Source organism: Bidens hawaiensis, unplaced genomic scaffold (assembly GCF_021521415.1).
Source record: "Bidens hawaiensis isolate Kalapana, Puna unplaced genomic scaffold, B.hawaiensis_p1.1 tig00044683_1, whole genome shotgun sequence".
NCBI lineage: Eukaryota > Viridiplantae > Streptophyta > Magnoliopsida > Asterales > Asteraceae > Bidens > Bidens hawaiensis.
Window position 1 is genome coordinate 1 of NW_027497931.1, and position 17,183 is coordinate 17,183.

Consider the following 17,183-nt stretch of genomic DNA (forward strand, 5'->3'; position numbering starts at 1 on the left):
GCGAACCACCAAAATCCCATTAAAGGTATACTCTAAAAGAATGTTAAAAAGGGTCACTACGAATAGTTGTGAGTTTCATAAGTTTAAATGGACACAGATATGCGTATCCATACTAGTCATGACATATATATATATGTGAGTGTGTGTGTGTGTGTGTGTGTGTGTGTGTGTGTGTGTGTGGTGTGTGATGTAATTATACTAAGCACAAGATAACCCTTGACAGTGCTTTCATATCACGTGGCCTCCATTGCCCACGTCATCCCCTTAGCCTCCATTGCCAATGACATGCCCCAAGTAGCTATGCCTAACACCACATAGCGTATATATATAAATTATACGGTCATGTAGAATAATGTAAGTGTCTCGGCATTCGCACCGATGTCAATTGGGTTTGTCAAACCAATAGTAATATTCACATGTCACCGACCATAGTTATCACTCGTGTTTGTGGGGACTTTTCAAGTGTTAGCATTTAGATAATTCACATCATAATGCGTTTCCAAATAGATAGATTATATAATAAACATGTTTTTCACCCAAATGCTCGTAAAACAGTTTAAAAAAGAGGGGGTCATAAAACTCACTGTAACACCCCGACTTAATTGAAGACGTCCAAGTGTGACGTACAAATTGCTCAAAACACATATGACACTATTAAGTGAAAATATTATCATTATTCATTAAAATGCATAAAGTACACAAGTTGTTGCAAATAAAGAAATTACAAGGAAAATGAAACATTTCAAACGCTTATTTAAAATATCCTAAATCTATTGTCTCATCTGTTTCATCCTCTAATAATTGTACCTGCAACATATATATATATATTATATAATATATTTAATAATATATATATATAGAATAGTCAACTAACTTAATAGTTGGTGAGTTCGCACAGTTTAAATACTACATACAATCCGTCACCAATCCATGAAAACTATTGAAAAGCAAATAAGCGGATCTATTACACTCGACTCGGGTACTGAGTGTAAAGAACTAGTGAAGGTCCTTTCCAATTGATATAGCAAATAACACACAATATCTAATTATTCTAAACATGCAAATCAATATAAATATTCAATTAATATTACATAAACAATCATATTTTATTAACTAAAGACCTGCACTTAATTCATATCATAAGTTCATTACACATTATTAACTACACTTATTATATTAATTTCTAAGATTGATTTGTAACATATTATTATACTTATAGAAATCAGATTTATTCATTCTTTTTAGCATATTTATTTAATTTATTATACAAGTCAAAATATTACTTTTCCAAGATTTATCCTAGCTTTTTATAACAACTTTTTGTATTCCTTTACTAGCTTGTTTTCAGCTTATCAATATATTTTACTACATTACAGAAATTGTCCTTTATGTTTACCCAATTTTCACCGGTGGTCCTTTATTTTCCAAGTTGATGATTATTGTCTTTACGTTTAAAAATGTACACCTTTTGTCCTTTAGGCCTAATCCCGTTAAAAATTCTTGTTAAGTTGTGTCATGTGCTGCTCACGTGTGGGTATTACTGTAATTTTACACTATTAAAACATAGCATTTTAGTTTTATCCCAAAACTCATATACATATCTTTTTTTGTCTTTCTATACCACCACCACCAGTCCATAACCACCACACAACCACCCCACCGGACCCACCACAAACACTTCCACTGTTCCAACCTTCATCTTCATAAACTCAAAACAATCAAATCTTCATTCTAGTAAGCTCCATTTCTGCACATTATAATAATGAAAATGTAGAAGATACTTTAAACAACAACTTCTTCATTAAACCTTTACATCAATGGCTGTTTTTTTAGTCCCCAACTACACCATCATCTTGACACGTTACCCACTAACCAATTTTAAACCCTTTCAAAAATCAGCCCTAATTCAAACAATCAACCTTAACTTACAAGGAATGATCTCTTTAATAGAAACCCTAAAACGCGTTTCTCATTGTCAATCGACGGTGGCAAATCTAAGGTTTGTAGTCGGGGTGCGACGGCGGCGGATCTAGGGTTTGATGGCAGCACTAGGGTTAAGATGGATCAGGGTTTGGTGTTTAGAATCAACCTGCGTGTCGCGGAGAATATATTCAACTTGTTCTTCGTCGGCTTAGTTTCAATGACTCGTCGTCGTCTTCTTTTCTGCTACACAGCTCAAGTGGTTAAGGTTGAATGGTGGTTAGCGTGAGGGTGATGTGGCGAAAATGTGGGAATGGGTCATGGCAGGTGGTGGGTGGTGGCGTATGGTGGTGGCAAGTGTGGTAAACCGGTGACAGAGAGAGTGAGAGAGAGATTTTTTTTTTAAATAATTATGAAAAGGGTGGTTATAATTGGGGAATATGAAAATGGGTGATATTATTGTGAAATTACTGTTATGCCCCCATGTGACCTGCACATGACTTAACTTAACAAGGAAATTTAACGGAGTTAGGGTTAAAGGACAAACACTGGTAGACTTGAAAACGTAAAGGATAAAACATGCCAATTTTAAAGATAAAGGATAATTAGTGAAATTTGGTACAAACATAAGGACAATTTCTGTAATTCGGTCCATTATTTTACTAATCTATGTCAACCATTTCCAAATATTAATAACAAGATTAATAATCACAATTCAAAGTTTAAACATAACAATCTTAAGTAGATTAAATGCATGTAAAGTTTATGTGTTTCTATCAAAAAACAAAAATTATATCTAAGCTAATATTATTACCAATCTTGTATGTTATCATATTAATCTCATTTCTATAAAAAATCATACATGTATTATCAAACTTTAAGCATGCATATCAATATTCAAGCATAAATTATCAAAATACACACATGCATGTAACATTAAACATTCGAAAGTATACATACTCATACTCTCTCTAACTCACGTCTCTCTCTCTCTCTCTCTCTCTCTCTCTATCTATCTCTTCATATTCATACTTTTTAAACTCATTTTAATCTTTTAGATCTTGAAATCACCAAAGCAAGCTTAAAAAATATGAGAATGGAAGTGATATGCATGTGTGTATGTATGTATATGTGGGTCCGGGTCCCACATACACACACACACACACAAACCCACGGGTCATACATGCACACACACTCACTTTGAAATCTTTCATTTTCACATGAGTTTAGGGGTTTGGTTTCTTGTGTGAACCTTTTAAGATGCAAGAACTAGTATTTTTGCATCAAAACTTAAAGAATGAAACCTAGGGTTTTGGATTTTACCTTAGGGTTTTAGAGAGAGTCAAGAAAGTATGCTTGATGGTCTCTAAGTATATGCTCAAGGCTTGAATCTTCATATCTTGCTTCTAACTCATCTTTCTTAGATTGGATATTAGGGTTTTGGTTATAATATGTGAGTATATTATAAAATGGATAGAGAGAGAAGGGGTGGGGTGGGTGTTTGGCTGAGAGAAGGAGAGAGGGAGAGAGTGAGTGGGGGTGGTGGTTTGGGAAGAAGTGGTATATGTTTTTTAAAACGGATTGTGTTGGAACAAGTGTATTGTATAGGTTAATGTGTTATGCATGCATGTTTCTAGAGAGTACAAGTAAGCAAAAATTATAGAGGTAGAGTGGATGAGAAGGATTGTGGGCGGCTAAGGGAGTGGTTTAGGGTAAATATTTTATTTTTGTTAACCATGTAATTTATTTTACCCCTTTTCATCTTATTTTATAAATTACAACTAGTTAGGATTAGTTTTATGTAAAACCCAATTACATATCTGAATTCCTTGTAAAATAGCTTCGGAACCATATAAAGATGTAAAATTTTGGAGTTGGTTGGTTTCGGGTCCTTACGAATACGGTACCGGCATCTACTACCTATTTTCTAGATTGGCGAACAGAACATTCTAAAATTGTGTTTATAACCTAATATTAATATATTTACTGAATTTATATTATTTTAGGTCATTCCCGATGTTTAGGAATTTTGGAATTTTAACCTTACCCGGGTTGCTGTCAGTGTTAGTTCTGAGCAGTATTCGATACGCGCCAAAATTTAACTTTTTGAAACAATAAATATAAGACTTATGTTTTTGAAGTCTTTGGATTAAGATTTTATTATTTTATTTTCCATAATATCAGATTACATAATAACCCGGATTACATTAGCACGGTATTAGTCTTAAAAATATCGGTTTTCACATTCTCCCCTCCTTAAGAAATTTCATCCCGAAATTTAGGAGGTAGCACTAATGTATGACTCAACAGAAAACAAGTGAGGGTATTTTCTTTTGATTTGGTCTTGACGATTCCAGGTGAATTCCGTGCCTAGCCTGGAATTCCATCGGAATTTAACCAGCTTAATTCGGTTTCGCCTTAGTTTTTGAATTTTCTTATCCATAACCTCAACGGGTTCTCCGACGAACCGAAGCTTATCTTCTACTCGAACGTCATCCACATAGATGATTAGGAATTCGTTAGACAAACATTTCCTTAGGTTTGACACGTGAAACACGTCGTGTATTCCACTGAGTTCTTGTGGTAGCTCGAGTTGATATGCAACTGGACCGACTTAGCCAATGATTTTAAATGAACCAACACATCGAGGACTTAGCTTTCCTTTCTTCCCAATATAACAACTCCTTTCCATGGTGAGACTTTAAAAAAACTCGATCTCCAACTTGGAATTCTAACGGTCTTCTGCGATTGTCGGCATAGCTCTTTTGTCTATCAGTAGCTGCCTTCAATCTTTCCTTGATATGAGAAACTTGGTCGACGGTTTCTTGAACAATCTTAGGTACCGTCAGCTGTTTTTCTCCAACTTCTGCCCAACAAAATGGGGATCAGCATTTCGTCCCGTATAAAGCTTTGAACGGTGTAGCTTTAATACTAGAGTGGTAGCTATTATTGTAAGAAAACTCAGTCAAAGGTCGGCGAGTATCCCAACTTTGTCCGAAATCGAGAACACAATATCTTCTAAAGTATGGATTGTTCTTTCACTTTGACCATTTGTCTGCGGGTGATAAGCAGTACGCATATCTAGACGAGTTCCTAGGGATTCGTGCAATGATTGCCAAATCGAGAAACAAAACGACCATCCCTATCAGAGATGATTGAAACAGGAATACCATGTTTTGCTACGATTTACTTAAGGTAGACTAGTTAGCTTTTCCATATTGTATTTCTCTTGGATTGGAACGAAATGTGCTGACTTAGTTAACCTATCCACAGTTACCCAAATAGCATCGTGATTATTGGGTGTTGGTGGCAATTTGGTTACAAAGTCCATTGTGATATTATCCCATTTCCATTGAGGGATCTCAGGTTGTTGAAGCAATCCAGGTGGCTTCTGGTGTTCGGCTTTAACTTTAGAACATGTTAGGCATTTGCTGACGTAAACGGCTATGTCTCCTTTCATGTTTGGCCACCAATAGTGTTCTTGGAGGTGTTTGTACATCTTTGTTGAACCCGAGTGAATCGAATATCTAACATTGTATGCTTCGTCTAGAGTCAATTTCTCAAGTTCCCATATCTAGGCACCCAAACTCGATCGATGAGGTATGAAGTACCATCAGATTTAGGGACAAATTCGCATTCCAGATCTCTCAACTTTTCAGTTTTTATATGCCGGGGTTTTAGAGCTTCGCGTAGAACATCACGTATTCGAGTCGTGAGACTTGTTTGTATCATTAGACCTAGTGCTCGAACATGTAATGGCTTTTCTCTCTCTTTTTTACTTAACGCGTCTGCTACAAAATTTGATTTTCCAGGGTGGTAGCGAATGTCACAATCATAATCTTTAAGCAGCGCAATCCAACGTCTTTATCTCATATTAAGATCGTTCTAATCGAAGTTGTGCTGGAGGCTTTTGTGATTAGTGAAAATTGTACACTTGTGTAAGGCCCGGGTCCTGGGAACCCTACTTAACATCAGATTTACCTATAAAAATAGTTCTAAATATCATAGTTAATTAAAAACTTTCGCTGATATGTTAACTTCAATCATTCAATACAAAATATCCAAATATTGTCTTTAAACATAACATAAAACATCGTAAGTTTTCTTCATTTGATGCCAATCAGCTCAGTCCATGCCATGTGTTCCCCTCAAGCCAGCTCCATCGTCTTATTCACCTGCGTGCATACTAAAAGTCAGTTACACTGAGTGAGTTCTAGTTAATTAGGCAATATACAATACATTCTCCTACATACGAACATACGTATCTGAAGATATAGATTCATACTTAACCTGAGTTCCAGCTTTATTCTTTTCACTTAACAACTTTTATAAATATCCATAAGATGAACGTTACATAATATCTATTAAAGAACATTTACTATTATCCATACGAGGAACAATATATACTATCCATAAAAGGAACAACATGTATATTATCCATAGAAGGAAACATATAATTATCCATAGAAGGAACACTATATACTATCCACATGAGAGCAATCTATATATTATCCATAGAAGGAACGCTATATATTATCCATAGAAGGAACGCTATATATTATCCATATAAGGAACGGCATGTATTGTCTATATAAGGAACGCTATATATATCCATAGAAGGAACGCTATATATTGTCCATAGAAGTAACGACATGTATTTTCCATAGAAGGAACACTATATATTATCAGAGATTGAACAATGTGTATTATCCATCTAAGGAGCACATACTTTATTATATAATATCCATCTAAGGAACACTAATGGGGTCCACAGTCCTTATCTACGCTGTTACAATTCCACGTCTATGTCCAAAGGAAGCTAGAGGGATTTTCCATCCTAACTTACTATGTCGGACGTAGAATGTACCCACGTAAACAAGCATACCACATCATAACATACATACGCATGAGGCATCCTTCACATTAATCTTTTAACGATCGCCTTCCTTGGCAATACGTGCAATATCTGAAGATCGTTCACGTACCGACAAGCATTCATTTATATCTTCGATAACTTTCACATAAATCATATATGGCATACACTTACCACTTAAGGTAAATGTATTAACTAATCACATTGAGTATGCACACAACTCCGAAAACATAACATGGAAATGGGGCTAGAAACTCACAAGTGTCCTGTGCTTCTTAGAATTAACTATAATACCCTTCTGTAGCTGTACATGGCTAACTTTATAATAATTATAAGTATCAATTAACTACCTCTAACTATATCATCTAATCGAATCATCATTCTAATCGGATCACCATTCTAATCGAATCACAATTCTAATCGAATGACAGTTCTAATCGTGACAGTTCTAATCGAATGGCAGATCTAATCGAATGGCAGATTCTAATCGAATGACAATTCTAATCGAATGGCAGATTCTAATCGAATGACCATTCGATTGGATTACTTTTACCAACTCGATTTGATTACTTTCCCATTTGATTCAATTACTTTACCCATTCGATATTTCGATTACTTTTCCCATTCGATTCGATTACTTTGCTCATTCGATTCGATAACCTTTTCTTTTGAATCAAGTTTCTTAATGACTCGATTCATATATGGTTTCCATTCGTATCAATTTTTAGCCTTTCCTTTAGACTCATCTTGCCTGTTTTGCATAAGAAACGAGCCTTGGTCTATAACCACATCGCTTTCTTGCACTAACCCCGTCCAAACCTTACCCGTTTGTCCCGTTTCATTCCAAACATTTCATTTACGTTCAAGTTTACATTTTTCTCAGATAATAAGTTCCGATTTACTATCCTACCATGTTTCATTCAAAACCGACTTCGTTTACCTGTTCTTTTCACGAACCGAACACTACTTGTTTTACCCAAAAACGAACCAACTAACCCATTTACTAGCAAGTTCATTACTTTATAAATAATCATGGCCCATTCTATCATCCTACGAATTTTCATGCAAATCCGTACACTAAAAGTAAACCTTTTTAACAAAAACATACCTTTGAGGTTTATGTTTGAAATCACTCGAATAGACCAAAACCATATCAAACGAACTCAGAATTGAGTGATTCAAGTGGCCACGGAACCGCCTCGCCCAGTTCTACAAAACCATCAGCTCTCCGTTGCCGTAAAATGCTGCTACAGTGGCTGGAGGAGTTGAACAATCGTCGGAAATCTTCATTTTTGAGCTGCTAAGGGTTTGATGATCAAAATCAGACTTCACGACCTCTGATCGAAGATATGATACTCAGTTAAAAATTTGAGACCGATCGACAGTTAGATCTCCAGGAATCGTCGTGTCTTTGTGGGCTATTTTCTCAAAAACGGGAATGGAGAAATGTGTGTTTTTGAAGGTGTAGGCTATGGTGTAGAGATGGATGGAAATGGAAAAGATTAGGGTTTAAGAGGTATCTATACTCCCTTAAGCCCATGGACCTTAGGCCTATCTTTCATTTTTAGTCCATATTTAATTCCATCTTTAAAGCGTACTTAACCTTCCATCTTTATTATTTTATTATTTCATTTACTAACTCAAGTAAACTTTTCCACCATAATTAAATAATATATTAAATATCATTTTTAGAAATTTCAAGATGTTACAACTTGGTACCATATATGTAGTGTCTCCAGATTTAAAGTGCAAAGATAACAACTCCCAATTCTAAATCATGTGTTGTGTAATTTTTCTCGTGCACTTTAAGTTGTCGTGACGCTTATGCTATCACTTATTTCTTTGCATAAGCACGCATCCAAGACCCAATCGTGAAGCGTCACAATAAACAATGAATCATCTGTTCCTTTTGGAAGGGATAAAATAGGTGCAGTGCACAACTTTTGCATAAGTAACTGGAATGCATCTTCTTGTTTCTCGGTCCAATCATACTTTTTATCTTTCTGGGTTAATTGCGTCAAGGGTTACGCAATTGTTGAGAAATTCGCGATGACTCTCCTATAATACACAACTAGACCCAAGAATTGTCGCACTTCAGTTGGAGACATTGTGCTTCCAAATTCTTAATAGTCTCAATTTTGGGGGGATCAACGTGTATTCCTTTCTCATGACAACGTGTCCAAGAAAGTGAACTTCCCGAATCCAAAAATCACATTAGAAAATTTCGCATATATTTTTTCTTTCTTAAGCAGTTCCAAAATCATCCTTAGTGTTTTCCATGCTCTTCCTTGGTTCGTGAGTAGATAAGTATATCATCGATGAATGTCACACCCCAACCTACGGCAAATACATGTCGGGGCGCGACATTGATTGTATCATAGCTTAGAAGACAATAAGTAAAATACACGTGTCAATATCTAAATTATTCATTCATATATCAAATTTCAAAAGCACAAACATTGTCTCAAAAGAAATACCGTTACAATTAAATAATCAAAGCATAAATGACTTAAAGCAAATGCGTTCTTCATTCATCAAAGCAACCTAAGGTATCATCTAACTTCCAATACTTGATTCACCCGATAAAGCTACCCACGTCATGCGTAAAAATACATATTTTGTCAACATAAAGTTGAGCAAGTAAACCACAGTTTTTGAGTATATATAATAATAAAAGAACAATTCCATGCAATAATCGTACATTACTACAACTAGTAAACAATAAATAAAAGTTGTCTTTTCAACCGAATCACATTGAAAACGGTTTACATTGACGGCGTATGATCATACTAATGAGGATGAGGATAACAGTTTCTTGCGTAGGTAACGTTGGGCTTCGAGGCACGACATGAGATTTAGCTTTGAGGAGGGTCTTTCTCCAAGAATGTTTAGAATCACGCCCCCATCGATAGGTATTCGAATGAGTTTCTCAAAACATAAAATTTCGGCATGGTGGAGAGAGAGCCAATCCATACCAATGATAATGCCGAAGCTTCCCATTTTCATAGGATAAGTTCGATGGAGATAATTTGTCCATTAAGAGTAATCGTGCAATTTCGAATGACGGAGTCAATAGTGATTGAACTTCCGTTGGCTATTTCTACCGTGAAGGGCTTAGATAATTTACTACGGGGCACAACATGAAATGAGGCGTGGTGCTTATTAACTAGGAACATACCGTTCACCACGTCATTCGAGTTTCAGGCTTGATGACCGTTGATGGTGAAAGCTTGTCCTTAAGTTCCTCAAAGTGCTTGGGTTTGAGAGGTCGAAGCTTGGGGTGTTGGAGCTTGATAGGCTTGCATGACCATGGGTTGAGCTTGAATATTTGGAGTACTTGGGGTTGATAAGTTTGCACTTGATAGATTTTGGAGGTGTAGTAAGGTTGTGGTGCAACCTCGGCGCCAAGCAAGGCCATGGCAACCTCGGTGCCACGCGTGCGCTTCTCACCGTTCCACCAATTGAGGGCATTCTTTTTGAGTACGCTCGAGGTTTAGGTGGTTTTCTTGTCCTCGGGACATTCACAATGGAGGAACACACTCTCCATTTCTTCGAACCATTGGAGGAGAATGGTAGCACCGTCGATACCGAAGTATTCGGGCGGGTTAGCACCCTTGAATAATGCTTGATGGAGCAAGCAATTGAGTTCAGAGTCATAGATGATGTAGGAGTATTCACAGTTTTCAATTGAGAGATAATCGTTGGGAGGGCTTCTACGATGCCTTTAGTAATGCGGGTTGACATGCTGCGACCAGAGTTGCCGGTGCAACAGTTACGGTTAAGGAGGCGAGATGACCAACTGCAAGGGTAAAAGGTGTAAAGTTCGTAAGACTCGGGTGAATGTTGCAAGCATAAATAATTGATGAAATATAGTAATCGTGCATTGAGGTTGGGATTGTGTGTGAGGTTCAGAATTTCATTACTTACGAGACTTGATTATATAACATTTTATCATCTTTAACATTTTGAGAAAAAAATCAATATATAATAACAACTTAACTTAAATCAAAATACATGGGTTCATTTGTTGGTTAGGGCTTCATGAACCACCATGGGTCCTTCCAACAAATGAAAAATATCAAACACCAAATAAACAAAATAAATCGAAAAATTGAATTTGAGGGGGGTGTTGAGGTAGATGGTTGAAGTAGTTCGGGAACCACCCATTGTACATACTTCATCCATCCGTTCAATAAAACACAATACGGAAACACTGAGTTTAGCCACGAATTACCGTGAATTTGGTTATAAATTTAAGGATGTGATCGTCACATGACCACGTTAGATACAATGAGGGTAGTAGATTCGGGTACGTTTGGTGTGATATGCTTTTGCCTAATAAGTTCCACACCCTTACCGAACACTCCAAGAAGGCAACCAGGTCTCGCGGTTGATTGAGATTTATTGGCATTGCACTTCCTTAGGCTCGCAAGCCTTGGTGTCAAGGGTTCGGTAAACAAGTGAGTCCCTCTTACAGTTACTACATATCTGTCCCACGAATCATCCTCAAGGAGTGGGGAGTAAAAAGGTGGGATTTCATAAGGAATTTCCCGATTAAAAATCATCCTAGAGTTTTTAAAAATAATTTTTGAGAGTGAGGCATAGCCTAGGATTATGTGTGTGCTTTTGTGTACAATTGCATATGATGAACAATATAAATATGCTAAGCTATGTACAAAAATTTAAACAAGTAGGGTGCACGGATAGGAACACGTATGGGGACCCTAAGCATGCTACTAGGTCGTTACGTCTAACCACCTAACTTATAGCCTACGGCTCTAATACCAATCTGTCACACCCCAACCTACGTCGGAACATGCCGTGGCGCGACATTGATTGTATCATAGCTCAGAAGACACTAAGTAAAATACCCGTGTCAATATCTAAATTATTCATTCATATATCAAATTTCAAAAGCACAAACATTGTCTCAATAGAAATACCGTTACACTTAAATAATCAAAACATAAATGACTTAAAGCAATGTGTTCTTCATTCATCAAAGCAACCTAAGGTATCATCTAACTTCCAATACTTGATTCACTCGATAAAACTACCTGCGTCATGCGTGAAAATACATATTTTTGTCAACATAAAGTTGAGCAAGTAAACAACAGTTTTTGAGTATATATAATAATAAATGAACAATTCCATGCAATAATCGTTCATTACTACAACTAGTAAACAATAAATAAAAGTTATCTTTTCAACCGAAACGCATTGATAACGGTTTACTTCGACGGCGTATGATCATACTAATGAGGATGAGGATGAGGTACCGACCAACATAAAATAAACACATAGTCATATTCGCACATAACAACTAATCGAGCAATCATAATTATGCATATAACGGAACTGTAGTGAAAACAATAAGTTGATTTTGACGCATGCCCCCAAAATTGTAAAGTGGTAAAAAGGGGATGTGAATTTACTTACCTTTAATGAGTGGATTAAGCGGAGATGTGACAACGATATAATTAAATAGAATGTGAATGAGCTCCTCGGAATACGTCGTTAAGTGTTCCTAGTTGATTACATAGGATATAAATTAATGAACGACTTATAAGGAATTTTTGGGACTTGATTGGGTTTTAAGTGAAATCTTGTTATTAGTTTAATTATCTATATTATTACGGTTATTATAAATTTTAGGTTCTATAGAACATTAATCATTGATAAATAACCATTATCATAAATAGATATAATAATGGGAAAGTTAGAAGAAAGTTTATTCTTCGAACATTAATAAATTCATTTGTTCGGTCAGTAAAAATATTAATATCATCATTGTTATATGTATACTTATGTCTACATATGTGTGTTCGCGTGTGTATATATATGTATATATATATAATCACTTAAGAAGTAAGGTTCAAGACAAGAAAACGATAACCCAAGGTTCGGGTTATTAAAATAATGTTTGTTTATTGTTTTATATACATACAAATGACAAGAATTTAAAAAAAGGCATTTTAAAAAATAAAATACAAAAATCGGGCCTGGTGGATTCGAACCTTCGCCCCAGGCCGGTATACATGTTTGAGAAAATATGCGCTGGCCATCAGGCCAGAGCTTAGATTTGATAGTAAGATGGAACTGGAAATTCAAATACCCAGGTTCTGATATTAGTTCTTCCCAAAATCAAATATAAACCCTAGGATTTTCAATTGGTTTAGTTGATTAATGTTTGTTACAAATGATATAGGGTTATCATTTCTGCTAAAATCGATATCAAAACATATATTGATTACCTATAATGGTGACGGATTGAGGGTGAACGACAAGGTGGGTTTCGCGGCTCAAAACTGAACACGACGCAGATCTTAACGGCCTTGAATACAGAAAATAGGTTAGGGTTTTGATTCGTGAGGTCGAGGTGAGTGTGTGCAGTTTTAATTGCATCCTAGACGTGTATTTATAGGTTTTAGGGGATTGAATGAGCCGCGGCTTTGATAGACGAGTATAGCTGTCATTTGGTGATAATTTACCAAGTTTAGGGTGTCGGTGGACATGGTTTATGGTAAGGAATAATATGGTAGTATCAATTCCGTCAATTAATCCGTGAATTATGGTTCAAGAAGGAGGGGGTATACGTCGACAGAGGGAGAGGAAGAAGAAGGAAGAAAGGAAATTTGAATAATATTTGCAATTAGGTCCTTAATCTAAGGTTGATGGTTCAAAAGTGAATTGAAGTTAGTTAAGGGTTAAATTTGTACATCAATCATAGTTATAATCAAAAAAACAAACAAATAAATTACTAACACCATTGCGCGATTTATTGATAGAATATCCGAACCCGAACACGGGTCGGGTAATGATTATAAAACCGAAGGGGAGCAGACTCTATCACGAATTTATTCAAGTACGGCTTGCAGACTCTATTTATCAAGTCCATGAATATAGCAAGAGCATTTGTCAATCCAAACGGCATAACAAGAAATTCATAGTGGCCATAGCATGGTCTGAAAGCCGTTTTGGGAATATCTACTGTGAGTTGATGATATCCATAACGTAAGTCGATTTTTGAATAATAGCTTGATCCCTGCAACTAATCAAACATATCATCAATCTTCGGTAGTGGGTACCGATTCTTAATAGTTAGTTTGTGTAGCAACCGGAAATCGATACACATTCGGAATGATCCATCCTTCTTTTTGACGAATAGTACTAGAGCTCCCCATGTGAGAAACTAGGTCTATTAAAGCCTTTATCCAGTAATTCTTGAAGTTGATTGGACAGTTCTTGCATTTCTGACGGTGCTAATATGTACGGAGATTTCGCTACTGGTGCAGCATCTTGAACAAGATCTATCCTGAACTCAACTTGTCTTTCTAGACCAGGCAAATCTTCTGGGAAATCTTGAACCACCGGAATGCATTCGAGTTTACGCTTCTTGGCTTTGGTGGTAACTACATTGGCTAAGAATGCGGGGTATCGTTTTTGTAACATCTTCCAGGCTTTCATCACGTTGACAAATCTCAAATCTACGATACTTTGATCGCCACGGATTGATAAGACTTCTCCATTACGGAATGGTATATGAACTAACTTCTCGAAACATACAATTTCAGCCTGATTTCTAGATAACCAGTCCATTCCTACAACGATGTCAAAGCTGCCTAATTCAACTCGCAGAAGAACGATTTCGAATTTTCGATTTTTCAGTTGAATGGTACAACCATGAATGATTTCTCCGGTTTCTATGAGTTTCCTGTTGGCTAATTCTATGGAATATTTATTTTCTAATTTATGGGGTTTAATGTCAAGTAATGGTTCGAATTGTTTAGAGACGAAACTCAAATCAGCAACGGTGTCGAAAAGAACACATGCATAGTGGTTATTAACCAGAAACGTACCAGTTGCCACAGATGAGTCGTTATGTGCCTTCTTTGCGTTCATCTCAAATGCTTTCCCTTTAGAATCCTTACCCCTAAACCTTGGGCATTCATTCCTATAATGTCCCTCAACTCCACATTCAAAACATTTATTCATACCCTGGTTTGGTGGTTGGTCACGACAATCCCGGATCAAGTGTCCAAATCGATTACATCAGACACATGTTTTACAAGTACCATAATGACTTCCACCGCAAGTTTTACATCGAGGAGTTTGGTTTGGATTTCTAGAGTTAGATACAAACATGTGACCTGATCCTTGATTCTTTCCCTTCTTAAATTGGCCTATTGAGTTACCCATCCATTTCCTTTTGTTATTTTCGACATCGGCGACCTTTTTCTCCGATTCCCTTCCATCTACAGTAGTTTTCTTTCCGGCATCATTTTAATCCAAAATACCCCTGCCAACCGCATCGTCAGTGAGAGTTTTCGCTAAAGCACTAGCAGACTGAATCATATCGGGTTTTGAGGAAGTCACCATCCCTCTAATCTCTGGCGCCAAACCCCATATGTATCTCTAAATTCGAACATATTCCGGGGTAACCAAACGAGGTACCAGTCTAGCGAGCGCATTAAATCATGACATGTAGGTATTAATATCAGCTCCCTCCATGGTTAAATGCCAGAAATCGTACTCAATTATCTAAAGCTCATTTCTAGGACAATATTCCTGTAATAACATGTCCTTTAACTGTCCCTAAGTTAAACCATACGCCGCCTCTTCTCCCATAATCTGGATTAAAGAATTCCATCATTCTAAGGCCTCATCTTGGAAATAAAAAATGTCGTATTTGATTCTTTCGGTTGGAGAACAGTTACTAATCTTCATCACAGACTCCATCTTTTCAATCCATCTTACAATCACTAAAGGACCTTCGACTACCGTAAAAGTTTTAGGACCGCACCCTTGGAATGTTTTATAGGTACATCCAAGTAATTAACTCCCTGAGGGGTTAACCATAGCAGTTCCACTACCAGTACCAGTCGAGGTACCGTTCCCAGTTTCGTTTCCCGTGTTTTGACCTTGGTTATGGTCAGTACTTCGGTTAACATTCTTCTGTTCCATAGCCGTGTTAACATGTTGTGCAATTAACTGGGCTAATTTCTCGGGTGTTGTGGGTAAGCCAGAACCTCGGGCGGTGCCTTGCCTAGTCCTTAGTGGCATTTTCTTTTTAATAATAAACAAAGAAATATTAAATTAAACACAAATAATTTGACAATTTATAATCAAACATTATAAATAACATAATACACATTCATAAAGGAAAATACGTAATATATCATTAAACATCCAAAATTTGGTACCGATACATACCGGTACCCCGAATTGTCTTAGAATTTTCCAAAACACGATTACAAATATGCCTAAAGTTACTATGAAACATACAAGAAAATTAAAAAACAAACATCATAAGAAACTAACATCCCATCTTCATCAGCACCACTTCCCCTTAGCTACTAATACCCATTACCACCCATCATGGACCTGGTGGTGGCTGAAGTACCAATACCCTCCTAATGTGAGCATGTGGGCCTCGACCCTCCTAGGCCTTTGAAGAATGTCGGAGAATGTTTGGACATCAAAAAAATCTATCATCTTCTAGTGGGATATGTGACCACGAAGGTGATCGATAGTGGAGTCCTGAGTGGCCAGTCTGTCCCTAATGTAGCTCATATGACGGTCACAAGGAGAGCATCGTTCCACCCACTGAGTCATCTTCATATTTGGTTAGGGTTCACCAGCAGATGAAGGACCAACACCACCTTCCACAAATCACTTACCCCTTCGGGTGTACACATTAAGTGGTTTTGGTGTCACCGGTTTAGGAGAAGGTTTCGCAGTCGATGGTGGTGGAGCAGGGGTAGCAGTGACCGGAGTAGTAGGTGGAGCAGACATAGGTAGGGCCAGTATAGGCTGTGAGGTCACCAGGGGTGGACTACCAGTAGATGCGGAGGCCAGTGCCGCTATCTTATCGGCTTCCAGGGCAGCCATAGCTACCATGGCCTCCTCAGACAAAGTGAACTCAGCCACGGTGGTCTCAGCTCTCCAGAAAGAGCCACCAGTCTCGATAGTGATCCATCTGAATTGGCTGACTGGGGGTAGGGGAACTGAGGGTGTACTAGTTCTAGCAAGTGGAGGTGCCCCGTCAGCTTCTACCAAGCCGTTATTTGTACCAACCCCGTAGTACTCATGTGGGAGAAAGTGGAGAAGTTGCCCGATGGGGGGGTGAGTAAGCTGATGGAGCGCGGCTTGTGCCATTGCTAGCTTTTGCTCTGGTGTCTCCAATAATACCGATTTCGGGGAGGGTATATCCCCCGCATCGCTATCAGAGTCAATGTCGGAGAGGTTAACGACGTTCCTAGGTTCAGACATCTGTGACAAAAGACCAAAAATTTGTGCTAAGTAATCATATCATGTAATCTATAATTAAACAAAATGAAATGTAAACTTTTTTCATTTATCTTAGCTTCATGAAGTGGGAAAATATTGA

At 37.2% G+C, this 17,183-nt stretch overlaps 1 protein-coding gene across 1 annotated transcript; it reads right to left on the reverse strand.

Annotated features, from left to right (window-relative positions):
• Window positions 1–13,963: 13,963 nt before the first annotated feature.
• On the reverse strand, window positions 13,964–14,788 carry LOC143595122 (uncharacterized). The gene has a single exon (XM_077074240.1). It carries the CDS (start codon window positions 14,786–14,788, stop codon window positions 13,964–13,966), a length of 825 nt encoding a protein of 274 aa, XP_076930355.1.
• Between the last annotated feature and the right edge of the window lie 2,395 nt (window positions 14,789–17,183).